We start from the raw sequence: 27997 nt of genomic DNA on the forward strand, positions 1-27997 counted from the left end.
GTGCATTATGGGAAAGCTGGGACCGAACCATAATGTGGGGACTAAATTTCAAAACAAACTGTAAGATGTACTTACTCTCTTTGTTTGGTTTTTTAATTTATTCTTAACATTTAAAGTTATTTTAAATGCTGCCAATTAAAAACATTCATCTGCTACTTCTGCAGATGTGTGTGTTTGCATGCAGGCATGCCTGTGTTCATGTGTGGAGGCAGAGGTCAACTTCAAGAGCCAGCCACGTGGTGGAGAAAAGGTCTCACTGGCCAGGAGCTTGCTGATTAGACGAGGCTAGCTGACCAGCAAGCTATGGATATATCCAGGGCTAGGACTAGGACATTTGCCACCAGGCCTGGCTTTTTTTGGTGGATTCTGGGGAACTGAAAGGTGCAGCAAGCATTTCATCGATACAGCTCTCCACCCAGCCTGATTTTTATTAATATATAAATTTATATTATATTTTAATTTACTTATATTAATTAATTTATATGTATGTTTTGGGTTTTTTGTTTTTGTGGGTTGTTTGTTTGGTTGGTTGGTTTTGTTTTTTTGAGACAGGGTTTCTCTGTATAGCCCTGGCTGTCCTGGAACTCACTGTGTCGACCAGGCTGGCCTTGAATTCAGAGATCCACCTACCTCTGCCCCCGAGTGCTGGAATTAAAGGTGTGCGCCACCACTGCCCAGCTAATTGATTTATTATTTATATTTTATGTGTACGTTTTGTCTTTATGTATGTATATATGTATACCACATGCATGTAGTGCTCACAGATGCCAGAAGAGGGCATCAAAACATTCTGGAGCTGGAGTTATAGGTGGTTGTGAATGCTGAGACTGGGGTTCTCTGTAGGAAGAGCAAGTGCTCTAAATCACTGAGCCATTTCCCCAGCCCCCAGCATTAGGCCTTCTCAGAACAATATATAGTAAGTAATTGTGTACAGCAAGACTAAGGGAAAGTTGGGTGTGACGGCCCACACTTATAATTCTAGCACTTAGGCTATAGAAACAGAAGGCTCAAGGGATTGTCAACAAAATGAACATAATTCTCAAATGAAAAACCTCCTTTCATGTGTCCAGACAAGTCTTGGGTACATAGACAATGTGGCTATGTGAGATTGCCTCAGTAAGCTAAATATAAATGCAACATGAAAACAGAAGGGAACTGATGGGGAGGGGATGACGGCAATGGAGGGACAAAGAGAACCATCTCTCTGTGTGAAGCAGAGCCCTGTGAGTGGGAGAGGGGACGAAGGAGGCAGTGCGGGCTAAACAAAAGCTGGCACTATACCAGGTACACAATGCCTCGGTGACACCCAGGCTGCTTTTAATTAGTTAATTAAAAAAATAAGTTATCTTGAATTAGGAACATGTGCAAAATGTCACAAAATGAACATTTTAAATTTTAGCACTTTATATCTCATTAAAAAGTGAATGAAATGGGATTTTGCCAAATTAGAATTCTGACTGAGGAGGAACATACCTAAGAGAGAAACTAAATATTCAGAGTTACAAAAGGGTGCATCATATTTTACTAAGCTACAAGGGAGGCCATGTCTAGGGAAATTTTAAGCAAACAAAACAAGCTCATGAGGCCACAAGACTTGCGGAGAAGTGGTACTGGGGCTCTGGAACCTGCAAGGAATACTTTTTTTTTTTTTAATTGTTTTTTGTTTGTTTGTTTGTTTGAGACAAGGTTTCTCTGTGTAGCTTTGGAGCCTTCCTGGAACTTGCTCTGTAGACCAGGCTGGCCTCAAACTTGCAGAGATCCACCACCCTCAGCCTCCAGAGTGCTGGGATTGAAGGCATGTGCCACCAACACCCAGCTAAGGCAGACATTCTCATGAACAGCAGACTAGAAATAGCACACTTGACTCACGGTCTAGTCAGTGAGAATTTATTGTTGATTCAGCTGATGTGCAGGCTAACTCTTCACTGGCTTTCCTTGGGGGTTGTGATCAGCATTGTCAGGGAGTCGCACACCCATGCTGTGTAACAGGTTGGAAGCAGGTCCTGCCAGGCCAGCTTGGGAGCTGTAGGATTCCAGTATATTTGAAACCAGGTTCAGGTCTACATCCACTGCTTCAGCGCAATCTCCTGCACCTGAGTCTTCCTCATCTGAATTGTTATTTGTAGTCGGGGATGAAGGGTCCTTCTAGAGAGAGGAAGAGAGAGAACAACATGAGATATTAACCCTTAGGTTAGATGTCGGTTACAGTAAAATGCAATAACTTAGCAATAATATATATACATGAATTCCAAATTAAAAATGAAATTTCCAATCCTTGGTGACATAAGTGAAAATGAGCTCTAATAATGTGATTTGATGCATATATTAACCCTGGTTCCATCAGGTGTGGTGATGGCACATGCCTGTAATCCCAGCACTTGAGAGGTGGAAGCCAGAGGATCAGAAATTCAAGATCATCCTCAGCTACACAGGGAGTTTAAGGTCAATCTGGACTAGAGATCTTGTCTTAAAACAAAAGAAGCTTAGTTCTAAAGAACGTGACACATTTCTGTCTCAAAAGAGTTTCTACGTAACAGACATTTCCTGTCCTGAGTGCCCAGACCCAAATAACTGACTCAGAAGCTGAATATGAATTATAACAAGCCTGATAGCTCAGGCTTGTTACTGGCTCACTCTGACATTTAAATTAACCCATTTCTATTAGTCTGTGTATGGCCACGTGGCTGTGGCTTCACCTGTCCTCTAGCACGGCTTGCTTCCTAGGCAGCTGACTCTGCCCTGCTCCTTCCTATCTATCATTCTCAGCTTGGCTTTCCCACCTAACTTCCTGCCCAGCTACTGGCCTGTCAGCTTTTTATTAACCAATGAGAGTACTACACATTCATAGTGTAGAAAAGGATTGTTCCATAGCATTCCTACAAAGTGAACAAAAAGTCTGCCCCTGCTTTGAAATAATCCTGCGTTGATATTAATACATTAATAAAAGGCAAAAATCTAAATTTTCCTCCAAATGAAAAAAGTTAAATTTCCTTTTTGTTTCCTGACCACAATCTTTTAAGTGGCGTCTAACTACAAAGCATCCAGTTTGCTACCTGGGTCTCCTATTTCACAGGCTGGAGGAAAAGATTTGAAGAATTGCATCTTGACCTATAGACCTTTATATCTTTGTCACTCAAACTGTGGTCCACTAACTTAACAGTCTGAATCTCTTAGGACTTCCCAAACGGAAAATTCCAGCTCTTTGTCCATTTGGCTTAAAAAAAAAAAGGCCATTAGTGCCTGGTCTGGTGGTGTCTTTAAGTGGATCTCTGTGACTTCAAGGCCAGCCTGGTCCAGAGAAGAGTTCCAGGACAGCCAGGGCTAAACAGTGAAACCCTATCTCAAAATAAATAAATAAATAAATAAATAAACATACCAACAAAAAAAGGCCCTTATTATAACAAGATCCTTGTGCAATATTTATTCACAATTAAATCTAACAAATAATTTCTGTTAGGGTGAAAGCAATTATGGTTTTAAATGTGGTTTAGATGGTTAAAGCACAGAGCTCACATTAACCACGAGCTCCCATGGCTTTACTGTCATTTCATACTGATTCTAGACACGAGGGTCACTGGCTGGTTAGACAGTGCACAGTAGATGCCAGCAGTATTTCAAACCCTGATTCACATCGCTCTAATGTCTGTGCTCTTCCCATAATGCCTCTTGCTGGCTAAACAGTGTGGTCAAAAACACTAAGATGACTATGAGACTGGGAGAAGAATTCTAAATTTGAAGCTAAACTAGGAAGACAGGAAACAATTAAGATTGAAGTTATTTTTTTCTTAGATACTTAAGCTCCTCTTAGCTTTCTTTACATTTCTGTTTGTTTGTTTTTCGAGACAGGGTTTCTCTGTGTAGCCTTGACTGTCCTGGAACTTGCTCTGTAGACCAGGCTAGCCTTGAACTCACAGAGATCCACCTGCCACCACTGCCCGGTTCCCTTTACATTTTTTAAAGGTTGATTTTGAGTGTGTGTGTCTATGTGTGTGTGTTTGATATGTGTATAGGTACTCAGAGGTCAATTCTGGGGAGTTGGTTCTCTCCTACAGTGTGGATTGAACCTAGGCTGTCAGGCTTAAGAAGAGGCACCTTTACCTACTGATTCAATACTCCAGCCCCTCTTCTCTCTTAAAAAAAGAAAAAAATCTACATATTGCTAGACCCAGTTGCCCATGCCTGCAATTCCAGCTCAACTTTGAGGTCAGCTTGGACTACAAAGTGAGGCTCTATCTCAAAAATCTACTCACTCCATATACCTTCCAAGCACAACACACGAAGGAAAAGGAAAAGAAAAAAATGGCAGTAGTATTAATAATCACACGCTAATTTGAGTACATAATGATTCTTTACTTTAAATCCTGAAAATTCATAGCATAAAGAATTTAACTCTGGGGGCTGGATGGATGGTCCAGCAGCTCAGAGCATCTCTGTGCCATCGTGACGGTGAGTTACAGTGACAACACCCAAGTAGAGAGCCAGGAGTCCTGCGAACACCTGTAAACCGTGACTGCTTGCTCTAAGAGACTCAATGCTCTCGTCTCACCTCAGCCCTTACATAGTGTAGGACTTTTGCAAAGTAGTTGGGTTAACTCATTGGTACTTGCACATTGGTATAAAATCAAAGATTATAGGGGCCAGGCACAGTGGCATGAACATATAATTCATAGCTACAAAAGAGGCTGAGAAGGGAAGGTCATTTGTAAAATCCTGAGACTCTGAAAGAGGCGGCAGTTCAGTGGTAGAGCAGGCACCGACAGCACAAAGCCTCTATTTGAGCCCTCACCACTAAAAGGAAAAGGCAGATTATAAACTTCAAGTTAGGGGAAAACTAGCATTCTTGGGGTTGAGAATATAGCTTAGTGATGGACTGCATGTACCCCAGTCCCTGGGGTCAATTCTTAAAATCAATCAGCCAGCAATAAAATTAGCACTCATTTATTTCAAACCTCACAAATCAAAAGAAAAGAAAGAAAAACTCAGATTAAATATGACTGTCACTCTCCTACACATGGAGAAGAAGAGGTTAAAAACACTTACTTCTTGCTTCCGGGTACTGAAGCTTCTGCCCATGCTGGTGTGCGCCAGTTCCTGGTCCATCTGGGCCATATAGGACTTGAGACTGCCAAGAGCTCCTTTCAGAGACTCAGAGTCCTCAGTTTCAAAGTCCAAGTCATCATCACTGTCTAAACATCCGAAGTCATCTTCATCCAGATCATCAGGGTCTGACTCTGACTCTTGAGGTTTTGTTCCTATATTGACCGAGACACAGAAAGAACTACTTAATTAAAAAAAAAAAAATTTTTTGTTTGTTTTTTGTTTTTCGAGACAGGGTTTCTCTGTAGCTTTGGAGCCTGTCCTGGAGCTAGCTCTTGTAGACCAGGCTGGCCTCGAACTCACAGACATCCACCTGCCTCTGCCTCCCAAGTGCTGGGATTAAAGGTATGCGCAACCACTGCCCGGCAACTTGGTAAAAATTTTTGAGCAAGATTACATCTCTCAGGACTGGAGAGATGGCTCAGTGGTTAAGAGCACTGGTGGTTCTTCCAGAGGACCTGGGTTCAATTCCCAGCACCCACATGGCAGCTTACAGCTGCCTATACCTCTACCTCTAGGGGATCTGACACCCTCACAAAAAACCAATGCATATAAATAAAAATAAATAAATCAAAAAAAAAAAAAAAGAGGTTACATCTCTCAAAGGATTGGAATGTTCCACAAGGACCAAATGAGTTAACCCAACTACTTTGTAATACCCTTTCCCAAAATGATGATTCAGGGAGACATTTACAGAACCATGAAAAGGCTGAGCCAAAAGATTCCACTAGTTTTTTAAAGTGAATTTGATTAATTGAAAGTATTTTTTTAAAAAAAGATGAAGCCAGACAGTGGTGGTGCACACCTTTAATCCCAGCACTCGGGGAAACAGAGGCAGGTGGGTCTCTGTGAGTTGAAGGCCAGCCTGGTCTAACAGAGTGAGTTCCAGGACAGTCAAGGCTGTGACACAGAGAAACCCTGTCTTGAAAAAACCAAAATAAATAAACAAATAAAATAAAACATTGGGCTGTTGAGATGGTTCTCAAGGATAGGTGTTTGCTGTGTAACCTGGTGATCTAAATTAGATCCCTTAAGGAAGAAGGAGAAAACTATTCATCAAAGTTATCCTCTGCCTGACCTTGACATCATGTGCTGTTATACATACACCACCCCACACCTATAATGCACACACACTAATAATAATAATAATATTTTCTATTTAGAAACTGGGTTGAGGAGGCGGGGGAAATGGCTCAGCAGTTAAGAGCACTGGCTACTCTTCCAGAGGTCCTGAGTTCAATTTCTATAATATGATCTGGTGTCCTCTTCTGGCCTGCAGGCAGACATACAGGCAAAACACTATACATAATAAATAAATCTTTAAAAAAAATAAAAACTGAGTTGAAAGTATTTAAAAACTGAGCTTAGTAGTAGAGAACATGCCTACCACATATGAGGTCCTGGGTTTGATCTCCAGCACCGTAAAAATCAGATCAAAAATATGGAAGCTGGAAAGGTGGCTCAGAGGTTAAGAGCACTTGTTGTCTTGCTGAGAATCTGATTTTGACTCTCAGCACCCACCAGGCAGCTTACAACCATCTGGAACTCCAGGATATCCAACACCCTCTCTGGCCTCCTCAGGAGCCAGGCACACACATGATGCACATAAGTTCATAAGCAAAATACTCATATATAAATGTTTAAATTACAGGTATATTTTTTAAATTTAAAATTAGAAAATGACATAAATATACATTGATGTCAACATTCAGCTACTCTCTGAGACATCTCTGAACAGTTGGATGGAGTCCAGATGTCAAATGTAATACAGGTCTGTGCACAGGCACATGCAAATACAGACATTTCTTTCATAAGATTTTCATTTGTGTGTGTAGATATATATGCCCATGGGCCAGAAGAGGGCATCAGATCCCCTAGAGCTGGAGGTTATGAGCTGCCTGACATGGGTGCTGAGAACCAAATTCCAGTCCCCTCAAAGACCAACAAGCCACCCCAGGGTTTTCTTTCTTAACCCAGATGTGCTCACAGTGAAGTGCAGTCTGCTTTTCTACATACTGTGTCTTGTAGGCCTTCTTACAAACTATGCAGATGACCTCATACTTTATTATGGTGGTGCAAATTCACAATACAGTGCTTTATTTACCCATTTTTCTCTTGGTCATTAGAATTTTGTTGCTACAAAAAAGAAAAAAAAGCACCGAAATGACCATCAGTGACCGTTTATCACTTTCACAGAATAAATCCCTCAAGTGAAATGGCTAAGTCAAAAATAATGGGCTTCCTAGATTCTCAAAATGTTTTTAGAAAGACAACTTAGACTTACCTCTCCCCACAAAGGTGATGGTGTTCATTTCTCCAACCCTTTAAAATAGCTGATTAATTTTTTCAATAAGGTAAGAAAAAAAATCATGCTTTTATTTTACATTTGCTTGCTTACTAGGAAGAGTTAACTATTTTCAAAGATGAACTGGTTACTCTTCAGTGCACAGGCTGTTCAAACCCTGGGTTTTGTTGTGTGATGTGCACACAGCATGTCCCAATGTGTATGCATGGTCTTCTGCCACTCTTCACCTTGTCTCACCACTGAACCTGGACTCCCCAGCAAGCGCCAGGGATCTGCCTATCTATTTCTGTCCCTTCATTTCTGAGAGGCACAGAAAGATCTGTGCCTAGCTTTTTAAGTTAGCGCAGAGATCTGAACTCAGGTCCTCACACTCCTATGCAGCAAACACTTTACTGACTGAGCTCTCTCCCCAGCCCTCTGTATTTTCTCTTATTTTCTTATTGATTTCTAAAATAGTCAATGTGAAAGAAAAGACAAAAAACGAAACATGGAAGCCAATTAAAATCCTTTCAAAACATAAAATGTTTGTGCACTCAGTCAGTTAGCAGCTAGCAAGTCAAGCACTAATAGGTCGCCTCTGTAAAGTGATTCAACCAGGCAGTAATTTATGGTTAAAAACTCAAAACCATCAAAAGAAAGTAGTATTTTGATTCATAAGTGACCTAATGTCCCAGTGCTCTAACAGCAGTGATACATCTTCACAGTTTCAAAATAAAAGTAAACACCACACTGTAACTCACCTAAAATCTTATCAAAATAATTAAGAAAAGAATCTTCATCAAAAGTGATTGGAGTTTCAGAAGGGTCTCTGAAAGATAAAAAGGAAAAGGCCACATAATTTATCCTGACCACAGTTCTCTGAAACATGTTCTAAGATGGTGCTACACTTAAGAGAAACTACCAGAAATATTCAAGAAAGGAACACCTAGAGTAATCGTCGTTTAAATCAATAAGAAAAAATCCTTATGCTTGTTTGAGTGACAAGAGAAACACAAAAATCTGGTCACAGAAAAGCAAAAATTACACCTTGTTATCTTACATTTAAGCATATGCATTTGGTAACCTATCTGCTCTTTACTCCCCACAAGACACATGGGAAAAGCATGATTTATCTGAGTTCACTTATAACGCTTATTCTTATAGGACGCCAAGTTTATGTCTTTAGCCCCAGCACATGGGAGGTGTAGTCAAGATGATCGTGATTTCAAGTGAATTTAAGGTAAGAAAACAGCAATAACAAAAATCAAAGTTTAACAAATTGCACTTTCCCTTATTCTTTCCCTCTTAACAACAAATAATGTGCATGATCTGTATCTTTTCTTACAGTTCAGGAATAGTAACACTCACAAGGTTTCACTGGCCAGGGGAAGAAGTTCAGCAAGGTGCACTTCTTAGTGTGCACAGTCCCTGGGCCAATGGTATGCACAGCCTCCGGAACAATGGCGTGCATGGCCTCGGGGGACAGTGGTGTGCACAGTCCCTGGGACAGTGGTGTGCATGGCCTCTGGGACAGTGGTGTGCATGGCCTCTGGGACAGTGGCATGCATGGCCTCTGGGACAGTGGTGTGCATGGCCTCTGGGCCAGTGGTGTGCACGGCCTCTGGGACAGTGGTGTGTATGGCCTCTGGGCCAGTGGTGTGCACAGGCTCTGGGTCAGTGGTGTGCATGGCCTCTGGGCCAGTGGTGTGCATGGCCTCTGGGCCAATTCTATTTCAGCCAAAAAGAAAAGAGGTATTTGCTGTTCAGGTAACAATTCTACCTACTTTTCCCCAGTTACTTGCCACAAACAGCTTCACAGTTCTGTGATTCTTTCTGCCTATGATGAGTTCCTTTAAGCCCTCTCTTTGAGTTTCAAGATTTCAGTCCACTTGTGAGGTAAGAGATCAGAAGCTTGAGCCTGTTGAGAGCTACAAGCGATAGAGTCTACGGGTTCTGAAGAAGAGTCTATAGAAGCCAGGCATGGGAGCTCACATCTTTAACACTCTGGAGGCAGAGGTAGGCACACAGCTGTAATTTCAAGACTAGCCTGATCTATATGGTGAGTTCCAGGGCAGCCAGGGCTCTGTAGAGAGACCCCCATCTCAAGAAAACAAACTAATAAACCAAAGAGTAAAGTAAAGGTGCTGCGATTCTGATTGGTGACTGCTAAAGCCACAAGTTCTCTGGCTTACTTCAGGAATTATAAAGGCTACTTGAAATCTGACCTCAGATAAAGAAGACGCACTATATGCAGCACCAAAAGAGTAAGTAAATCAGGACGGAAACTTGCTCAAAAATGTGGAAATGATACTTTCTTGAAGCATAATTAATAACTCAGGGTCAGAAATTGGGGTTCAACCTGAAGATCTAAAAAGCAAAGCAGCCAGTCACTGGCTCTTACCTCGACGTCAGTCCGAAATGGCGATCCTGCCTCCAGGAATCTCACAATGAGACTGTGTCTGAGAGCTGTCTCCCCTGCCCCAAACCACCCCCCATCTTATATTCCTTTCTAGGGCTGGGATTAAAGGTGTGCACCACCATCATTAAAAGCATGCTCCGCCCAGATTCTATGGCAACTAGTGTGGCTATGGGGATTAAAGGTGCATGTCATTATGGCTACTGGGATTAAAGGTGTGCGTTACCATAATCTGGTCTATAAGGCTGACCAGTGGGACTGGCTTACTCTCAGATCTTCAGGCAGTCTTTATTAAAATACAGTTGAAATGCCACTACATTTCCCCTTTTTGACTTTCTGCTTTAGCATAGCTACCTGGGCAGCTCTGCCCCTTTGTGGGTTGAGACTTTGGAGATGAAGGCCTTCACGCTGTCTGAGACCTGCACTACGTCATAGTTCTGCTCCTCCTCCTTCTGGGAACTGGGCTGTGATTCTTTTCTGCCTGCTGCATCTTGCAGCAGCTGGTCCAGCTGGTCTGGCGAGAGGACTAACCACTGCTCGTCTGGAAAAGAAAGCAGGTGAGCCATGACACAGGACAGCCCTCCGTTCTTTGCTTCCTGCTCTGCTCCTGGCCCATCACTCACCATCCTCAGGAGGAAGATCAGTGCCTTCTTTTCTGAGCTCCTCAACATCAAACGGCAGTGTCTGCAACACGGTTAAGATTTCCTCACCAGGACTCATAGCAAGTGAACTATAAACAATGAAAGCACAAGCATTCTTTATGATGGTGACATGACTTATTCTCCACACTGATGGAACCAAATTTAGTAAACAACTGGATACTTTGAAAAAATCACATAAGTAATAAATTATCCCTTCCCCATGTTATGCAAACATGACTGGGCAAGAAAATAATAATATACAGCAAAACACAGGTGGGTGTGGCAGGGACGTCTGAAATCCCAGCACTTAAAGGTGGAGGCAGGAAGGTTAGGACTTCAAAAGCATCTCAACTATGCCGAAGGTTGAGGCAGGCATGGACTAAAAAAAAATTACTGAGAATCAACCAAACCCTAAACAAACAAAACCCTAAAAGTGATTTTAAAAAGATGGCAAAAACCAGCATTTTAGAACAGCAAATGCTAAAGAAACATGGAAGATGGCAATTAATTACTTTTATTAGGGTGTGGACAAGATTTTGGTTTTTGGTTTTTCGAGACAGGGTTTCTCTCAAGCTTTGGAGCCTGTCCTGGAACTAGCTCTTGTAGACCAGGCTGGCCTTGAACTCACAGAGATCCGCCGCCCCCCCCCCCCCCCCCCCCAGTGCTGGGGTTAAAGGCGTGCGCCACCACCGCCCAGCTATGTTTTTTATTTTTTTAAAGAAGAGATGGGACCTGAAACATGGATCAAGCCAGATGACCCGAGTTTGACTGTCAGGACCTGCACGGTGGAAGGAGAAAACCGACCCCTGCAAGTTGTCTTTAGGTTCCACAAGTGTGCTATGGCACACATGCACCAAGTGTTCGCCACTCACAGTGCAGTGTTAGTGCATCATCAAGTGTACATGAGGTAATACACATTTTACTTAGATTTGACCATTCTGCAGTGGATATATATTTTAAAACACCACATTGAGTCAGGCAGTGGTGGCGCACACCTTGGAAATCCCAGCCCTTCAGGAGGCAGAGGCAGGTGGATCTCTGTGAGTTTGATGCCAGCCTGAGCTACACAGAGCAAGTACCAGGACAGACAAGGCTACACAGAGAAATTCTGACTCGAAAAACAAAAACAAACAAACAAAAAATGACCACATTATACACGAAACACATGCACAATTTTTTCTGTTACTTAAAAAAAAATCTGAAAAAAAATACATGGCAATTCATTTATCTCTTTTGGGTGGATACTTAAGATACATGCACATTTTCACTGTTGTAATCTCCAATAAATTTTAAGAGATGGGAGGTTAGCACAATCAGAGGTATATTTTCCTGGCTCTAATGGTTGAAGTGAAAAAGTTATTAGAGGTTGGGAACCAAGTTTAGGTATAGACACAGTTGAAGAAATAAGGGTGTGGAGGAACAGCAAGGAAGAAGGGTGCAGGGCATGGGTAATCAACAGAAGCTAGAGACTGGACCAAGGACAACGAGGATGCTAGTGGTGCTAATAAAACATTATGACACTGAGCCGGGCAGTGGTGGCGCACGCCTTTAATCCCAGCACTCGGAAGGCAGAGGCAGGCGGATCTCTGAGTATGAGGCAAGCCTAGTGTCCAAGAGCTAGTTCCAGGACAGGCTCCAAAACTATACAAAGAAACCCTGTCTCAAAAAAAAAAAAAAAAAGATTATGACACTGGCTGGCAGGGTAGCACTTGCCTTGGGAGGCAGAGGTAGAAGATCAGAAGTTCAAGTTTAACCTCAGCTACACAACAAACTCAAGGCCAGCCTGGGCTACAGAAGACCCTGTCTCAAACTAAAGACAAAAAGTCATGTTATTATTTTTAAACAGCTCTAAGGATGGGGCTGGAGGAATGGCTCAGAGGTTAAGAGCATTGACAGCTCTTCCAGAGGTCCTGAGTTCAGTTCCCAGCAACCACATGGTGGCTCACAACAACCTGTATGTAGTGAGATCTGATGCCCTCTTCTAGTGTGCAGGCAAATACTATACATAATAAATGCATAAAAATGTCTAAGGACCGGAGAGATTGCTTGATGGTTAGGAGCACTTAGCTCTTGCAGAGCATTTGACTTGCTTCCCAGCACTCACATGACAGCTCACAACCATTGTGACTCCAGTTCCAGAGCTCTGATGCCCTCTGCTAACCCCTGAAGGCATCAGGAGCAAACATGGTACACAAAAACACATTCAGGCAAAATACTCACAGACATAAAATGAAGGAAGTCTAAATAAATGAAAAAAAGGGTGTCTAAGCCTTGGGATTCGAGAACAGGTCTGCAAGGAGACAGGAGTTTATTTTATAACCGTTTAAAAGGCCAGTCATGGTGGCTCAAGTTATTTTCATAGCAACAACAAAAATCTTACTTATGGCAGGCAAGATGCCCATGGAAGCCTGATGATCTGAGTTTGATACCCAGTGGCAAGTTTGTGTCTATAGCCACACACACATTACACATACATACAGTCATGATACTTTTATAAAATAGACTAGTTAAAAAGAACTATCCACCAGCAGCCTTCCTTCCTGTGTAGTGGGTCCTAGCTATAACTTACCTTTCTGGCCGGTGTATGGAGAGCTGGAAGTAATTCTTCGCCATTTCTAGTCTTTCCTGGTACTCCGCAGAGCCTTCCATCAGTCCCTTGGACACAATACTGGCCATTAGAGCAGCGCTTATACAGTATGAGGAATCCACTACTGGGCTCTATTCCCAGCCTGATTATGATTTTGAAACTAGGTCTTGTAAGTAGCTCAGCTGGCCTTAAATAGCTAAAAAGAAAAGGCTTTGAACTAAGAATTTCCTGTCTGAGCCTCTGGTGAGCTGGGATTACGTATGTGTGCCACCACACATGGCCTCAAAATGCATCGATTTTTAGTGTTTCATTACCATAGGCTAATTATATATAACGGGTATGATTCTGACATTTTTCATATGTATATTTAATGCATCTGATCATCTCCCTGACTGGTAAGGCCTCCAGAGACAATGGCAGCCAGTGAAGAACAGGCACTTCCCTTTCAACTGTCCACACCTGCTACTGGAAGCTCCCTGGGCAACCAGTAGAGTCAACTGGTAAGCTCCAGGTTCAGTGAGAACACATGGCCCACATGTGAGAACACAAACAACACACACATACATACACACTCACAAGAAGAAACAAGCACCACAAGTCCCACCTTAAAGTAATCATTCCTCTTCAGACTTTCGAGGAAGCTGGCCCAGAGGGGTGAAGCAGTCACAAGGGATTTCCTGGAGTCAGAAAAATGTGGGCTACATTTGGAGCACAAAATCTCAAATCCATGAGCCTAGGTGAGACAGACAGAATTTTTGTTATGTTATTCTTGTATTTTCTTTTTCTATCATCTTAAATTAATTTCTTTCCATTTAGCCCAAATCCAGAACTAGATGACCAGACACAATGGCATGTGAACACTTAGAACACTTTTGTTTCTGTGGTTTTTTCAGACAGGGACTCACTATGTAGCCCTGGCTGTCCTGGAATTTAATATATAGAGCAGGCTGGCCTCAAGCTCAGAGACCCGCCTGCCTCTCCTCCCAAGTGCTAGGATCAAGGTGTCCACCACCCAGCTTCACTCAGAACACTTTTTAAACTTTACGAAAAGTAGAATTTGTTTCTGAGCTGCAAGATGGCTCAGTGGATAAAGGTGCTTGCCTTGTGTTCACACAGTAGAAAAAGAGAACCAACTCCCAAAAGTTATCCTCTGACCCCCACTGTGTACCATGGCAGGCTCCCCAACCCTGCCATGCACACAAAATAAGTAAATGAAACTGTAACAAAAATGTGAAAGTAAGTTGAGCATATTCTCAGACAAAGGAAGAAAATAATGACTTTGTTTTATGATCCTTTGGTTAAAAGTTACAGTATTATGGCACAGAAATCCAAACATTACCAACGTCCAGCATCTCCCTTCAGAAGTAATCTGTGCACTCAAGCAGATCCTAGTGCCATCCTCCTCCTCCACCCCTCGCACCACCCAACAGCAGTACGTGTTCTACTGCACAGAGAGAACTTCCTATCGGCACACAATCTGTCTACTTCGTTTCACGGACGTGCCGTAATTGACCTAGTCTTCCACTACATGCACCTAGGTGTTTTCTAAATTTTCACTATTACGAACGATGCTTCCTGATATGTCTATGTGGTTTCTGCACCTGGAAAATACATTTCCAGAAGTGCAAATGATAAGCAAAACGTCCAGTGCAACTGCAGTGGCAGAGGACAGTGGAGACTGTCTCACAGGGACCGCGTCCCGCTCCATGGCCATGGCTCTCCTGGAACTCACAACAAAGAAGGCCTGCCTCTGCCTCCCAAGAGCACCGTCACACCCAGATCAATTTTTATTTCTATCAACACGTTAGAGTATATTTTTCCTTTATATATTCTTATAAATTCTTACCAACTCAGTATATGTTCTCATATATTTTTATACTTGCCAATCTAGTAGTGATAAACTATTTTGTAGCTTTAAATGATATTAATTCTTAAGATCAGAGGTCAACATTTTTAAATTAAAATTCATTTGTACTTCCTTCTCTGCAAACTATCTGTTCAGCTTCTGCATATTTAAAAATCATCAGTTAATATTCCTTCTCTGGGTTTTCTGATCTTTTGAGCACATGGCATTTTTCTTCCATGCAGAACTTCTTCCATTTACTGCTGTGTTGTTGTCTGCATTCTGGCTCCTAGACTCTAAATGGAACCACAGATGTATACTGTGCTTGGCTGGAAACCTTACATAATCAAAATATATCCTTTTTTTTTTTTGGATTTTTCAAGACAGGGTTTCTCTGTAGCTCTGGAGTCTGTCCTGGAACTAGCTCTTGTAGACCAGGCTGGCCTTGAACTCAGAGATCCACCTGCCTCTGCCTCCCGAGTGCTGGGAAAACGGCGTGTGCCACCACCACCCAAATTATTAATCTTTTATTGCTTACAATAAAAGCAATATTGGTTGCAAGCCACACTTTAAAAGGCCTTTCCCAGTCAGATAATTTTCTATAGTTTTTAATTTTATATTTTCAATTTTTACATTTAATTATTTAATCCAAGCGGAATTTATTTTGCTCTAAGTGTGAAGGAACTGACTTTCTCAGATGGTTTCACAGCTGTTGGATCACTATTTACTGAAGAGTCACTTGATACTGATTTGAATTGATGAATTTAACTGTATTCTCACATACTCGGGACTTTCTAGAGTTCCTATGCTGTGTCATTTATTACCTCAGGTGAAAATGACAAAAAAAAATGGTAGGTGTAATTTAAATGTTGATAAATAGCAGGAAATTTTTGCCTATAGGGATTGAATCAATTTATATGTCTATCACTGATGTTTAATGTTCAAGAGTGTCTTTGTGTAGTCTTTTTTTAAATAATGTATTGTTTAATTCTTTATTTGGCTATTTAATCATTTATTTATGGGTATGTGTGTAGATGGGCATGCACATGTGAATGCAGGTGCTCACAGATCTGACCCAGGGAACCACTGGTTCTGGAATTACAGGTGCTGTGAGTCACCAGCTATAGGTGCTGGCAATCAAACCTGGGCCCTCTATGAGCAGTATATACTTTTAGCCACTGAGCCATTTCTCCAGCCCGTTCATATTAGAGAAAGAAAGGAAGGGAAGGGGAAAGGGAGGGAGGGAAGGAAAGTAAGTTAGGTAGTTTTCTCACTCAGCTTACCAACTTCATGCCCAATTCATGGGCTCGGTACTGGGGATGAGATGGAGGTGGCAGCCCATATCCACTCCGCCGGTCTGGCACAAACTTCTGTTGTACCAGCTGTGCGTACAGACATTTAGTAAAAGTGACCTGGGCATTTGGACACAAAAGTGTGAGTCTTTTCCTGAAATTGAGTTTTGAATACCATTCTAACAGTTAGAATAACAGACCTAACAGTAGGTCCATTCATGCACTCCATGTTTACAGACGCATAGGTGCAGTCAGAGGAGGTGCGGCCTGTTTACTTTCTGTGTGTTCAGAAGCAGCTAGTGAGATAAACATTCACATTCTGTGAATTCACACTGTTGCCCACTTTTCATTTGCCACTACTGAAATTATCACTAATTATACTACAGCAATTTAGGAGAGAGTGGAAAATAATAATTCTTCAGAGATGAAATGTTTTATTGGTAAGAAGGAAGTAATTACAGAAGTAGGGTGAATAGTCAAAAGTAGGTAGTACTAAGCTACAAAATGAGGAGTTTCTTAACATGTCCCTAACACACACACACACACACACACACACACACACAGGTTAAAAAGAGAGTAAGACAGATTTTCTAAAAGACATATTAAAATGAGAAGAAAAACTAAATGACCAAGAAAGATATATCTCACAGATGCCATTATTCGTGTTTCAGGCAAAAACTTCTTGAATATGCGGCAGGCTTTCAAGTCACTAGGGTCCCGGAGATAGAAGGCCTGGACTGCAGCGGACAGCAGTCTGGGCCGTTGTTTGAGCACGGCCACAATGCCAGCTGGAAGGAAGCAGTGTGCTCGATGAAGGGAAGCTTCGATTTTTTCTGGGTACCTGTGGCAGGTAGCATAATGTTTTTGTTGTAATTTTTTGTAATTATTGTAAATTTTGTAATAATTGTAAATTATTGTAATTATTTAATGTAAATATTGTGGGATTGGTTTTTTTCAGGATCTCACTGGGTACTCCTGGCTGACCTGGAACTCACAGAGATCTTCCAGTCTCTGCCCCAGAATGCTAGGTTTAAAGGTGTTAGCTAGCATGCCCAGCTTAAAAATAATTTTAGTATCAATAAGACAATATTGTTGAAAGTCAGGCAGTGGTGGCAAATGCCTTTAATCCCAGTGCTTGGGAAACAGATCTCTGTGAGTTCGAGGCCAGCCTGGTCTACAGAATGAGTTTCAGAACAGCCAGGGCAGTTACACAGAGCAATCCTGATTCAAAAAAAAAAAAAAACAAAAAACAAAAGAAAAAAAGAGAGAGAGAGAGACAATACGCTGAAAAGTGCTATTGGAACTTGTCTTCTCTTGGAAATGCAGCCTAAAGGATTCCACATAGGTCAAAGGACCATAGAGAAGCTCTAGAATCACAAAAATTTCAATTTTTACTTTATTTTTAAAAATTTATTATTTTATGTGTATGAATGTTTTGCCTATGTGTACGTTTGTGCACTACATACATGCGTGGCCACAGAGGCCAGAAGAGGATATTCAGTTCCCTGGGACACAGTTACAGACTGTATGAGTGGCCATATAGGTGCTGGGAATTGAATTCAGGTCTTCAGGAAGAGCAGCTGGTGTGTTTAACCATGAAGCCATCATTCTATCCCTGATATCAAATTTTTATAGATAACACTTTGATAAGACACTTAAATAAGAAAAGATACTTTGGAGGCAGGGTTTGAGACAGGGTTTCTCTGTGAAGTCCTGACTGTCCTGGAATTCACTCTGTAGACCAGGTTGGCCTCAAACTCACAGATCTCCAGTTGCCTCTGCCTCCTGAGTGGTGGATTAAAGGCATTTGCTGCCACCACCCACCCAGCTAAAAAGACACTTTAGAATGGGAAGTAAAACTACACTTAAGTCAGGCTCAGTGATGCACACCTGAAATCCCAGCTACTCAGAAGGTTGAGGGAAGAGGTTAGCTTGAGCCTTGGCGTCCAAAGCCAGCCTGGGTAACATGACAAGACCCTATCTCAGTCAATCAACCAATCAATGTGATTTCTGAATTTAAATCCCATAAATGTAACTGTCAGTTCCATGAACAGTGCCACCAATAAAATGCAGAGGAGTATTAATCTAGGTGGAAGGCATTCTGTATGCAAATGAAAACCTGTGTTGCCCTGAACCAAATATTCCTCAGCTAACAATATCAGTGTTCTCTTTCTTACCCTCTGATGCGCCTGTCCACGGCAGCTCGTACAAATTCTGAAGCTAACACAGCTTCTGGGTGTGCTGAGATAATACTCAAAGCCTGTTGGATTGTTGGGGGTGTGGTGGGTAGCCAGGGCATTCTTCCAGATTTCCTTGGCACAGGAATAATGCACAGCTCCCCGTGATGAAAAAACACCTGCAAAATGGTGCGTCTTCGTCTCTTCGTGGGCTCTGGGAAGCTCCAGGGACCCAGGAAATAACAAGGCATGTTCTGAGCCTGAGTGTACTTACCCTATTGGCACTATTATCAGGATCCAACCACTTAGGGAGAAAGTCAGCAGCTTCTATTAACAAGAATTCACCATCGTTGTCTTCAATCCTAGTGAGAGAAAAGACCTTTTTCACATTCATAGAACATAAACCAGCTGTGATCAAATACATTTTCCCTTCTTCTCAGAAAACACTTGAGTGTACTATGTACAGATGGTCATTTTAAAATACAGTCAAGTAGGGCTGGGAAATGGCTCAGCAGTTAAGGTGGTACACACCTTTAATCTCAGCACTGACAGGGCACTGGCAGGTGGATCTCTGTGAGTTCAAGGTCAGTCTGACCTACACATCAAGTTCCAGACCATCCAGGACTATACAATGAGACTGTCTTTAAAATGTGTGTGCGCCTGTGTGTGTATTCTACCAGACTTCAGACAAAAATTAATAAAAGAACACAAATATAATCACTTAAGCTTTAAAATGAGAATTTGTTTAGAATAATTAAAATAATTACATTACCTTGCTACTAACTCTGGAAATACCTTTGTAATCTCCTTTATTACATAAACAATAAACCATTCATCCTCAATGTTATCTCCAAACTTTGTCATGCCATACATATGGGCAGGAACACCTCCTATAAACAAGAGAGAAGTGATCACAACCCAGGCATGTGTAACACTGCAAGGAAGTAGACATAAGTATTCGATAACTAACCACTGAATGACTTCCAAGAATTATTTGTGGCATCACAATCCCTGACTTCAAACTCTACTACAGAGCTACAGTACTGAAAACAGCCTGGTATTGGCATAAGAACAGACAGGAGAACCAATGGAACCAAATAGAAGACCTGGATATCAATCCAAACATCTTCAAGCACCTGATATTTGAAAAAGAAGCAAAAAATATAAAATGGAAAAAAGAAATCACATTTAACAAGTGGTGCTGGCATAACTGGATATCAACATGTAGAAGAATGAAAATAGACCCGTATCTATCACCATGCACAAAACTCAAGTCCAAATGGATCAAAGACCTCAACATAAAGCCAGCCACACTTAACCTTATAGAAGAGAAAGTGGGAAGTACACTTGAACGCATTGGTATAGGGAACCACTTCCTAATAGAACCCCAGCAGCACAGACACTGAGAGAAACAATTAATAAATGGGACCTCCTGAAACTGAAAAGCTTCTCTAAAGCAAAGGACACAGTCAACAAGACAAAACAACAGCCTATAGAATAGGAAAAGATCTTCACTAACCCCACATCAGACAGAGATCTGATCTCCAAAATATACAAAGAACTCAAGAAATTAGTCATCAAAAGAACAAATAATCCAATAAAAAATCTAAACAGAGTACAGACCTAAACAGAGAACTCTCAACAGAGGAATCTAAAATGGCTGAAAGACTCTTAAGGAAATGTTCAACATCTTTAGTCATCAGAGAAATGCAAATCAAAACAACTCTGAGATTCCATCTTAAACCTGAAAGAATGGCCAAGATCAAAAACACTGATGACAACTTATGCTGGAGAGGTTGTGGAGAAAAGGGAACACTTCTGCATTGCTAGTGGGAGTGCAAGCTGGTACAGCCCCTTTGGATGTCAGTGTGGCGATTTCTCAGAAAATTAGGAAACAACCTTCCTCAAGACCCAGTAATACCACTTTTGGGCATATATCCAAAGGATGCTCAATTGTGCCACAAGGACATGTGCTCAACCATGTTCATAGCAGCTTTGTCATAGCCAGAACCTGGAAACAACCTAAATGCCCCTTGACCGAAGAATGGATAAGGAAAATGTGGTACATTTACACAATGGAGTACTACACAGAAGAAAAAATAACGACAGCTTGAATTTTGCAGGAAAATGGATGGAGCTAGAAAACATTATTTTGAGTGAGGTAACCAAGACACAGAAAGATAATTATCACATGTACTCACTCACAGGTGGTTTTTAAACATAAAGCAAAAAAAGCCAGCCTAGAAACCACAATCCCAGAGAACTTAGACAACAATGCGGACACTAAGAGAGACTTACACAGATCAAATCTACATGGGAAGTAGAAAGTAGAAAGTATAAAAAGACAAGATCTCCTGAGTAAATTGGGATTATGGAGACCTTGGGGGAGGACTGAAGTGGGGAGGGGACCAGCAGGGAGGGAAGCAGAGAAAAATGTAGAGCTTAATAAATATCAATTAAAAAAAAGAATTATTTGGGAGCTGGGGTTGCAATTCTGAAAAAGATATGAAATGTGAATTTCTTAGGAGTTTGGGTCTAAAACAAGGATCAGACAACCAAACCGTCTTTGAAAGCAAACAAAAGGTTGTGTGAGTGTAAAACTGTGTTGTTAGCCGGGCGGTGGTGGCGCACGCCTTTAATCCCAGCACTCGGGAGGCAGAGGCAGGCGGATCTCTGTGAGTTCGAGACCAGCCTGGTCTACAAGAGCTAGTTCCAGGACAGGCTCCAAAACCAGAGAAACCCTGTCTCAAAAAAAAAAAAAAAAAAAAAACTGTGTTGTTGCTGGGCGGCGGTGGCGCACACATTTAATCCCAGCACTAGGGAGGCAGAGCCAGGCAGATCTCTGTGAGTTTGAGGCCAGCCTGTACTAAAATAAGCCCCCTAAAATAAGTTTTAAGCTGATTTTTCTCAGGTATGTTTGTCACAACAATGAGAAGCTTACTAATAAAATTCAACAACACATTAAAAGGGTTATAATACTACAATTCAGTGGGATTTATTCTTAGACTACAAAGATGATTCATAATATAAAAATCAATCAATAAGGGGGCTGGAGAGATGGCTCAGTGGTTACCACAATCCTCTGTATCAGAGGAGGATCTGATGTCCTCCTCTGACCTCTGAGGGCACTATGAACACAGTGCACAGACATGCATGCAGGCAAACACCCATGCACATAAAATAAATAAAAATTTAAGAATTCAATCAATGCAATGTACCGCATTAACAATGAACGTCAAGCACTGAGTAGTAAAAAGGAACCATGAGTGAAGAAACAGTAAACCTGGACCTGTGCAGTACGGCATCATAACTAAAGTTCACAACAGCCACAATCCCCACATTCTGATCTATACGGTATATATTTAAATTTAGGGGCTTGCATGGATATGGGCAAACATCACTAATTTTAAAAGTTATAGGTGTAAACCTCTTTGACAACAGCAAATGGAAGGATTACTTTACCTTTGGCAGGTTTATATTTGAGATTAAAAGGCTGATTCTGCCAGATATAAGGCACCAGTATAGGTGCAAAGTGGGTCATTATTCTTTCAATGTACTTTTGAAGAATCTCTTTGGGTTCTTCTGTGTCTCTTGCTTCATCTGGCATCAGGAACAGACAGTACTCCACAGCATCTTCTAGCACTGCAAGCTTCATATTGGCCTCCATTCTTTGAAAATGACATTCAAAGTTTCAGTGATATAAGCCACATAGAAGGAGAAATAACAGCATTCCCCAAATGCTTTTATGTGACTGCACTATTTCCCAAAACTTTGATATGCACTTACCTACCATCTTCATGGTTTTGGTATTCATCAGACACCACTTGACCTATAATCTCTGAATGCCATTAATACTTAAAACCGTGTTTCTTATACTTAAATTATGTTAATTGGAAACCTTGACATTATAGAGTGAATGGAGACCCAACAGTGCACTTCCCAATTACCAAGTAAGTATGTAAAAATAAAAATTAAAAATAGCTAAGTGCAATGGGTGTGCCTACTGTCTCATCCTGAGGCAAGAGAATCACTAGGGTCCAGGAGTTCAAGGATAGCATAGCAAGGCCCTGTCTCACCAACAAATGAAATGTTTTGTCCTTAAATTAGTAGCAGTATGTGTAACACAATTTGAAAATATTACATTACTAATCCACTATTTACTCTCAAAACTTCCATCTGTGCTTCTATTGCATACTTTGGGCACTTTCTTTCTTTGAGTCTTCTCGTTAATTGTGGAGCGGAAGTATTATCCCATCTCTAAAACACCTCATTACTTCAAAACTATGTTATCAAGCCGGGCGGTGTTGGCGCACACCTTTAATCCCAGCACTAGGGAGGCAGAAGTGGAGCTAGTTCCAGGACAGCTAGGGCTGTTACACAGAGAAACCCTGCCCTGGGGGCGGGGGGAGCAAGCCTCTCACTTTACAAAATTTAAGTCTATAGAAGATTTAAAATTATAAACATTTGTGTGCTACCATTTCGTCCCAAAATAATTTGCCATGGTTCCGCTGCCCGCCTGATGCAGTGATTTCTTTTTTTGTTTGTTGTTGTATGTTTTTGTTTTTTGTTTGTTTGGTTTTTTTTTTTTTTAAGGCAGGGTTCCTCTGTAGTTTTAGAGCCTGTCCTGGAACTAGCTCTTGTAGACGAGGATGGCCTCGAACTCACAGACATCCGCCTGCCTCTGCCTCCCGAGTGCTGGGTTAAAGGCGGTCGTCACCACTGCCCGGCTTGTGATTTGATTCTTATACTAAGGAACCTGCATCTTCTATGCAACTACCCGCTCACCACGGTAAATTAGAATTATGCCGCCTTTCAACCCGGAGGGTCGAGGAAAAATTCTACCCATCCTCTCACTAACCCAAGCAGGAGTCCTCATGCAGCATTTACAGGGTCTGAATTGAATTTGAGATCATTCGGGTTAAAGATCACAACACAAATGACAAACCTGAGCGCACAGAATGAAGCAACCGAAGAGCACAACTTGCGGCGGTCTAGAACTCTTTAATCAAACTAGACTCCCATCTTCTACCCGACAAAGGCTAAGCAATTCCTTTAACGATTAGAGGCCCTGAGGGCCTCTGCTCTGGCACCTTTCCTTGGCCGCCTCTTCCACTAGGACACTTGGTCAGAAGATAGCATCAATCGCTCAAGTCCAACCCACGGTGGGTCCCCTCCGCTTGGGCCCTGAGCCGCTGCTGGAAACTTGGAAGAGATGAGTCTACGTAGCCACTAATGAGCATCGGAGCCAGTTTCTGCACCTTGCTGTATTAGTCCGTCACTTCCGCTCTTGAGAGGAAGGAGGCAGGTCGGAAGACTTTAGAGTGGGAACTCTGGGAAGTGGCGGTCCGGAATCTAGGCGACGGGGCGAGACGGGGCGAGACGGGGCCGGTAGGTGGCAGGAAGGGGCTGGGCCGGAGCTGGCGGGAGGGCCAGGCCCCGAGGCCCCCGCCCTGGCTTGCCCGCCCCGGCCGCGGAGGAGAAAACGGAGGATGATCTCCAGATACACTCGGAAGGCCGTGCCACAGAGCGTGGAGCTGTGAGTGGATGGCTCAGCCCGCCCTGCCTGGGCCGCGGGAGCTCTAGGGACCCTTCCTTGGCCAGTCCTTCTCCCCTTTCCTTTCCCAGGGCTCGTGAGAGAAAATAGTATTCTCTTCTCCCAACCCTGGTGGAAGCTGTCTCTTGTCCTTGGGTCACCAGCGGAGAGTGTGCCATCCTTGCTGTCCTAAGACTGTTTTTTGTGCTGTTTACTACGTGAATTGAGGGAATGGATATCCAGAAGCACTTAATGTTCCCACAGTGCTTCTGGCCCCACTGAAGATAATAGCTGAATGCTACAATAAAGTTGAACGTGTCTAGTTCCAAACACTTTGCAAAGCTGTTTGCTTGAATGCATTAGCGAAACCAGGAGACCGACTTGGCACATCTGCAGCTAAAGATAACAGATCTAAAGATTGTATCTAGAAGATGGTGCAGCTGAGAAGTACAAACCAAGTGGCAGTCCAATTCGAAAGCCTGTTGTCAAGACTTTACACACACACTGCCTTCACACCCCCGGCAAATAATGATCAGTTTTGTTTGTGGACTAAAAAGCAAGCACTTGTAGCTTAAAGACCTGCTTTGTACGCTTAGTAAAATGTTGTGACTTGGCAGGTAACGATAATGCCTTCCTGGCATGTTGCGATTTCAGAAGAACCTTCAGTTTCTTTACTCTTTCAACGATTCTGAAAGATGGCCATAACTAGTTTCTGTTTCTCAGACGAAATTAGAAAGGTTCCACATCTTAAGCAAATAGAGTCCGAATTTTTAAAAAGCCAAATCCCATTGTTCCACTTCACTGACCTAAGTAATTTCAGCAGCCATGCACTTAACTAAATTTTAGCTATGCATGCTAATTTAAAGTCACACCTGAGATTTTGGATGGACGCTTTTCTTGCTGTGTAGCTTTTGGGCAATTTATGAAATCTGGGCCTTCCTGTCCTGTCAATATATACAAGTAATACTTACAAGCATCCCTAAAATGATGGCATACCCCGGGCAGCTTCAGGGATTGAGGGAGATCCACAGAGTTGATCTCAGTTGACTTTAATATCTGTCTATCTGAGGGAGTAAAACTTAATTCTCTGGGGCCAGCAGGATGGGCAAAATTTAACTCTCTGGGGCAGAAAAAAAGGGAAACACACGCACCTCCAACATGTCAGGATCTCCCCTAGGGTACTGATGAACGGCAAGCCTTTAGCAGGTCAGAGGAACCGAAGAGGAGATGCAGGGCATGCAAGCTACTGTACAGTCAAACAGCCACACGAGGACTTTTCCGAGGGCCAAGCTTAGTTCTTCATTTTATTATTTTAATTGTTGTTTGTTCTTTTTTTTTTTATGGTTTTTCGAGACTGGGTTTCTCTGTGGCTTTGGAGCCTGTCCTGGAACTAGCTCTGTAGACCAAGCTGGTCTCGAACTCACAGAGATCCGCCTGCCTCTGCCTCCCGAGTGCTGGGTTTAAAGGCGTGCGCCACCATCGCCCGGCTTCTATTCTTTTTCTGTTCTGTTATTCTACCCTGATTTTCCCTTCTGTCTATTCTTATTTTTTTCCTTCTAACTAAATTTATTTTTTTCTCTTTCAGCTTATATACCCCAGCAAAATCTTTCAAGCAGTATAAAAATTACAATGTAGCTTCATTCTATTTTTTAAGTGAATGATTACAATGAATACAAGTTAAAAAAAAAGCAGGTTTATATGAGTAAACATTTTACATATTACAGGTGAAAAACAAGTTGTCCCAAGAACCCACGTACATTCATATTCAAGCGGTTTGTTGTAGATGAACAGCAAGGTATTTTTCTTAGCCAGTTCCTTTGCTGCCAGCTGCATTTTGTGGTTACAAAAAAGAGGACCAGTCACTTTATTATTTATCTCAAAAGGTAACTTTATTTTTAAAAAAAACTACAAATCTAAACATTTGTGTATGAAAAACAGTCAGCTCCACTGTAAATCCTCAGTTTTTATATCAGGAAGCTGAGGGCAGAAATGGGCACAAGGAATTGTTTTGTTTTGTTTTTCGAGACAGGGTTTTTCTGTAGCTGTGGAGCCTGTCCTGGAACTAGCTCTTGTAGACTGGCCTTGAACTCACAGAGATTCGCCTGCCTCTGCCTCCCAGGTGCTGGAATTAAAGGTGTGCACCACCACCGCCTGGCTGGTACAAGGAATTAATCATCACCTTTGATCACCAAACCATCCTAGCAGGAAAGGTATGTTAGCCAGCAATAGCCAGGCTCCCATGGTTCCTATTCTCTGACCTCAGCAAGTCCCATGTTCAACTGTTAAAAATGTGTCTTTATAAACTTTAAACTGTTCCCCGAGATTTGTACCTCAAGCCATTAACAAAAACATTTTAGCCTAATCTTACTAATCTACATGTCTAAATTCTTTCTAAGGGTAGTAGTTGAATCATTGATCTGCTCCAACAGGAATACTTGGAAAAAGCCAATCACTATTAATACTAGTAACGCTGCCCAGTGAGGGGCTAGAAACCCCCTGAAGAGTTTTCATACAACACATAGATTATGAGGGATGTGGTGAACACAAAGGCCACAGTCAGAACTATGCTCAATAATAGCATGAGGTCCTCAGGACACATAGTCCTCTGGGCTTTGCCTCTCCAAGGCTCATTCAGGCATGGCTTTGCCAACCACCCTGCTGTGGTCCATGAGTTCCAATGTTACTTATTGGTCCCCTTGCATGGCCCCGACAGTAGGTCCTCAATAAGTTGTAATAATCACCTTGCCTCTTCCCACCTTTACTTAGTGCAAGAGTCATACAGAGAAAAAAACGCAAGCCGGGGGTGGTAGCGCATGCCTTTAATCCCAGCACTCGGGAGACAGAGGCAGGCGGATCTCTGTGAGTTCGAGCCCAGCATGGTCTACAAGAGCTAGTTCCAGGACAGGCTCCACAGCTACAGAGAAACCCTGTTTCGAAAAACCAAAAAAAAAAAGAGAGAGAAAGAAAGAAAAAGAACACCCTGCTTTCCATGAGCATGCCATCCACTGAGGAGTATGTTATTGCCACCACAGCAAATCGGGCAATAAACTCCTTAGGGAATAAGAATAAGAAATAGTCATTTCCCAAAAGGATTTGGCTTAAAATCTGCCTTTAGTTTTTAAAATTCCGTTCAGTGTGTGTATGTGTGCGTATGTACCAGCTTATAAGAGTCACTCCTTCCATTTTGTGGGTCTTGGAGATTGAACTCGGGTCCTGAGGCTTCGTGGCAAGTACCTCTCCCTACTGTGCTATCTCATCAGCCCCAAATTTGCTTTCATAATTAATTCTAACCAGAGAAGTTAAAAATACATTTTGCAGTTTTGATAGTTCCTAAAAGTAACGTTTCCAAAAGGGGATCCAAATGGAGTGGACGAGGATTAAATGCTTATAAATGATAGTAAATTAAAATGAGTTTTTTTACTTTAGGTGTTACAGTGATAATCCATTTTCAAGCAGTAGCTTCAAACAGCTTTCCAACAGGGTACTAAGTATATGTGTTGTAAAGAGTTTAACAAAAGTACTCACACATACAGCCTTCCACACCCATCCCCTTTCTTTGGTGCTGGGAATGAACTTAGTGTCTCACATATGCTGGAAAGCTCTACTGCTGAGCTACATTCCCAGCGTGTATCTCATTTCATGGGAATGAAAAATTCAAAATAAACATCTAAGCCAGGTGTGATGACCTGACATTCATAGTTTTTTTTATCATATTTCCGTTGGACATTGCCCCTCTGGAACCTATATTCTGCTGTGTTTGTCCACTGAAATAAATAGACTATGTCAGTTATTATATCTTCCAGAACTAATAATCTATGGTAGGCATCATTTCCCCACAAAATACATTCAGGAAACTTGACGAGTTAGACAGAGTTTTACAAGTTTCTTTTCAGGGAATCTTCCCAGGCCTTTCATGTACAAATGCACTTCATAATCCCTGGTACCCGTATGTCACGTGAAGCACAGGATTAAATAACTGCTTGTGATAATACAGTTATTAAGTGATGAATCCAGTGTTCAAATCTAGGTAGTCTGGCTCCAAGGATTCCCAGTTTGGGATTTTAGTGAATCGTACCATATTTGTACATAAAACTAAGATCCCAGTTAGTGGATTGCACTTTAACTTT

The 27997-nt window shown here is 42.0% G+C and overlaps 3 protein-coding genes across 13 annotated transcripts in view; 2 read left to right on the top strand and 1 right to left on the bottom strand.

Moving 5' to 3' along the window:
* Positions 1–8621, top strand: part of Nudt13 (nudix hydrolase 13) — a 46791-nt gene extending 38170 nt beyond the window's left edge. For all 4 annotated transcript variants that reach the window (XM_041638942.1, XM_041638944.1, XM_041638943.1 and 1 more), the window contains one exon: positions 8546–8621. The gene's annotated coding sequence lies outside the window, so the exon portion shown is untranslated. The remainder of the gene's footprint in view (positions 1–8545) is intronic.
* On the bottom strand, positions 1874–23600 carry Ecd (ecdysoneless cell cycle regulator). The gene is made up of 14 exons (XM_041638941.1): positions 23283–23600; positions 21800–22005; positions 19110–19227; positions 18612–18699; positions 18338–18516; positions 16809–17001; positions 16152–16280; positions 13630–13758; positions 13008–13093; positions 10421–10527; positions 10152–10338; positions 8143–8210; positions 5041–5252; positions 1874–2145 (listed from the first exon to the last, which is right to left on the bottom strand). Exons 2-14 carry the CDS (start codon positions 22002–22004, stop codon positions 1915–1917), a joined length of 1932 nt encoding a protein of 643 aa, XP_041494875.1. The 5' UTR covers position 22005; positions 23283–23600; the 3' UTR covers positions 1874–1914.
* Positions 23601–23666: 66 nt separating this feature from the next.
* Fam149b1 (family with sequence similarity 149 member B1) overlaps positions 23667–27997 on the top strand; it is a 46923-nt gene continuing 42592 nt past the window's right edge. For 5 of the 8 annotated variants that reach the window (XM_041639049.1, XM_041639052.1, XM_041639054.1 and 2 more), the window contains exon 1: positions 23667–23873. In XM_041639049.1, coding sequence (XP_041494983.1) covers positions 23827–23873 — 47 coding nt within the window. In that variant the 5' untranslated portion in view covers positions 23667–23826. Of the gene's footprint in view, positions 23874–25989; positions 26081–27997 lie in introns of all 8 variants that reach the window. The other 3 variants (XM_041639050.1, XM_041639051.1, XM_041639056.1) reach the window with 1 other exon arrangement.

Source organism: Microtus oregoni, unplaced genomic scaffold, assembly GCF_018167655.1.
Source record: "Microtus oregoni isolate MIOR12 unplaced genomic scaffold, Mior012 000056F_ref0000123, whole genome shotgun sequence".
Classification (NCBI taxonomy): Eukaryota; Metazoa; Chordata; class Mammalia; order Rodentia; family Cricetidae; genus Microtus; species Microtus oregoni.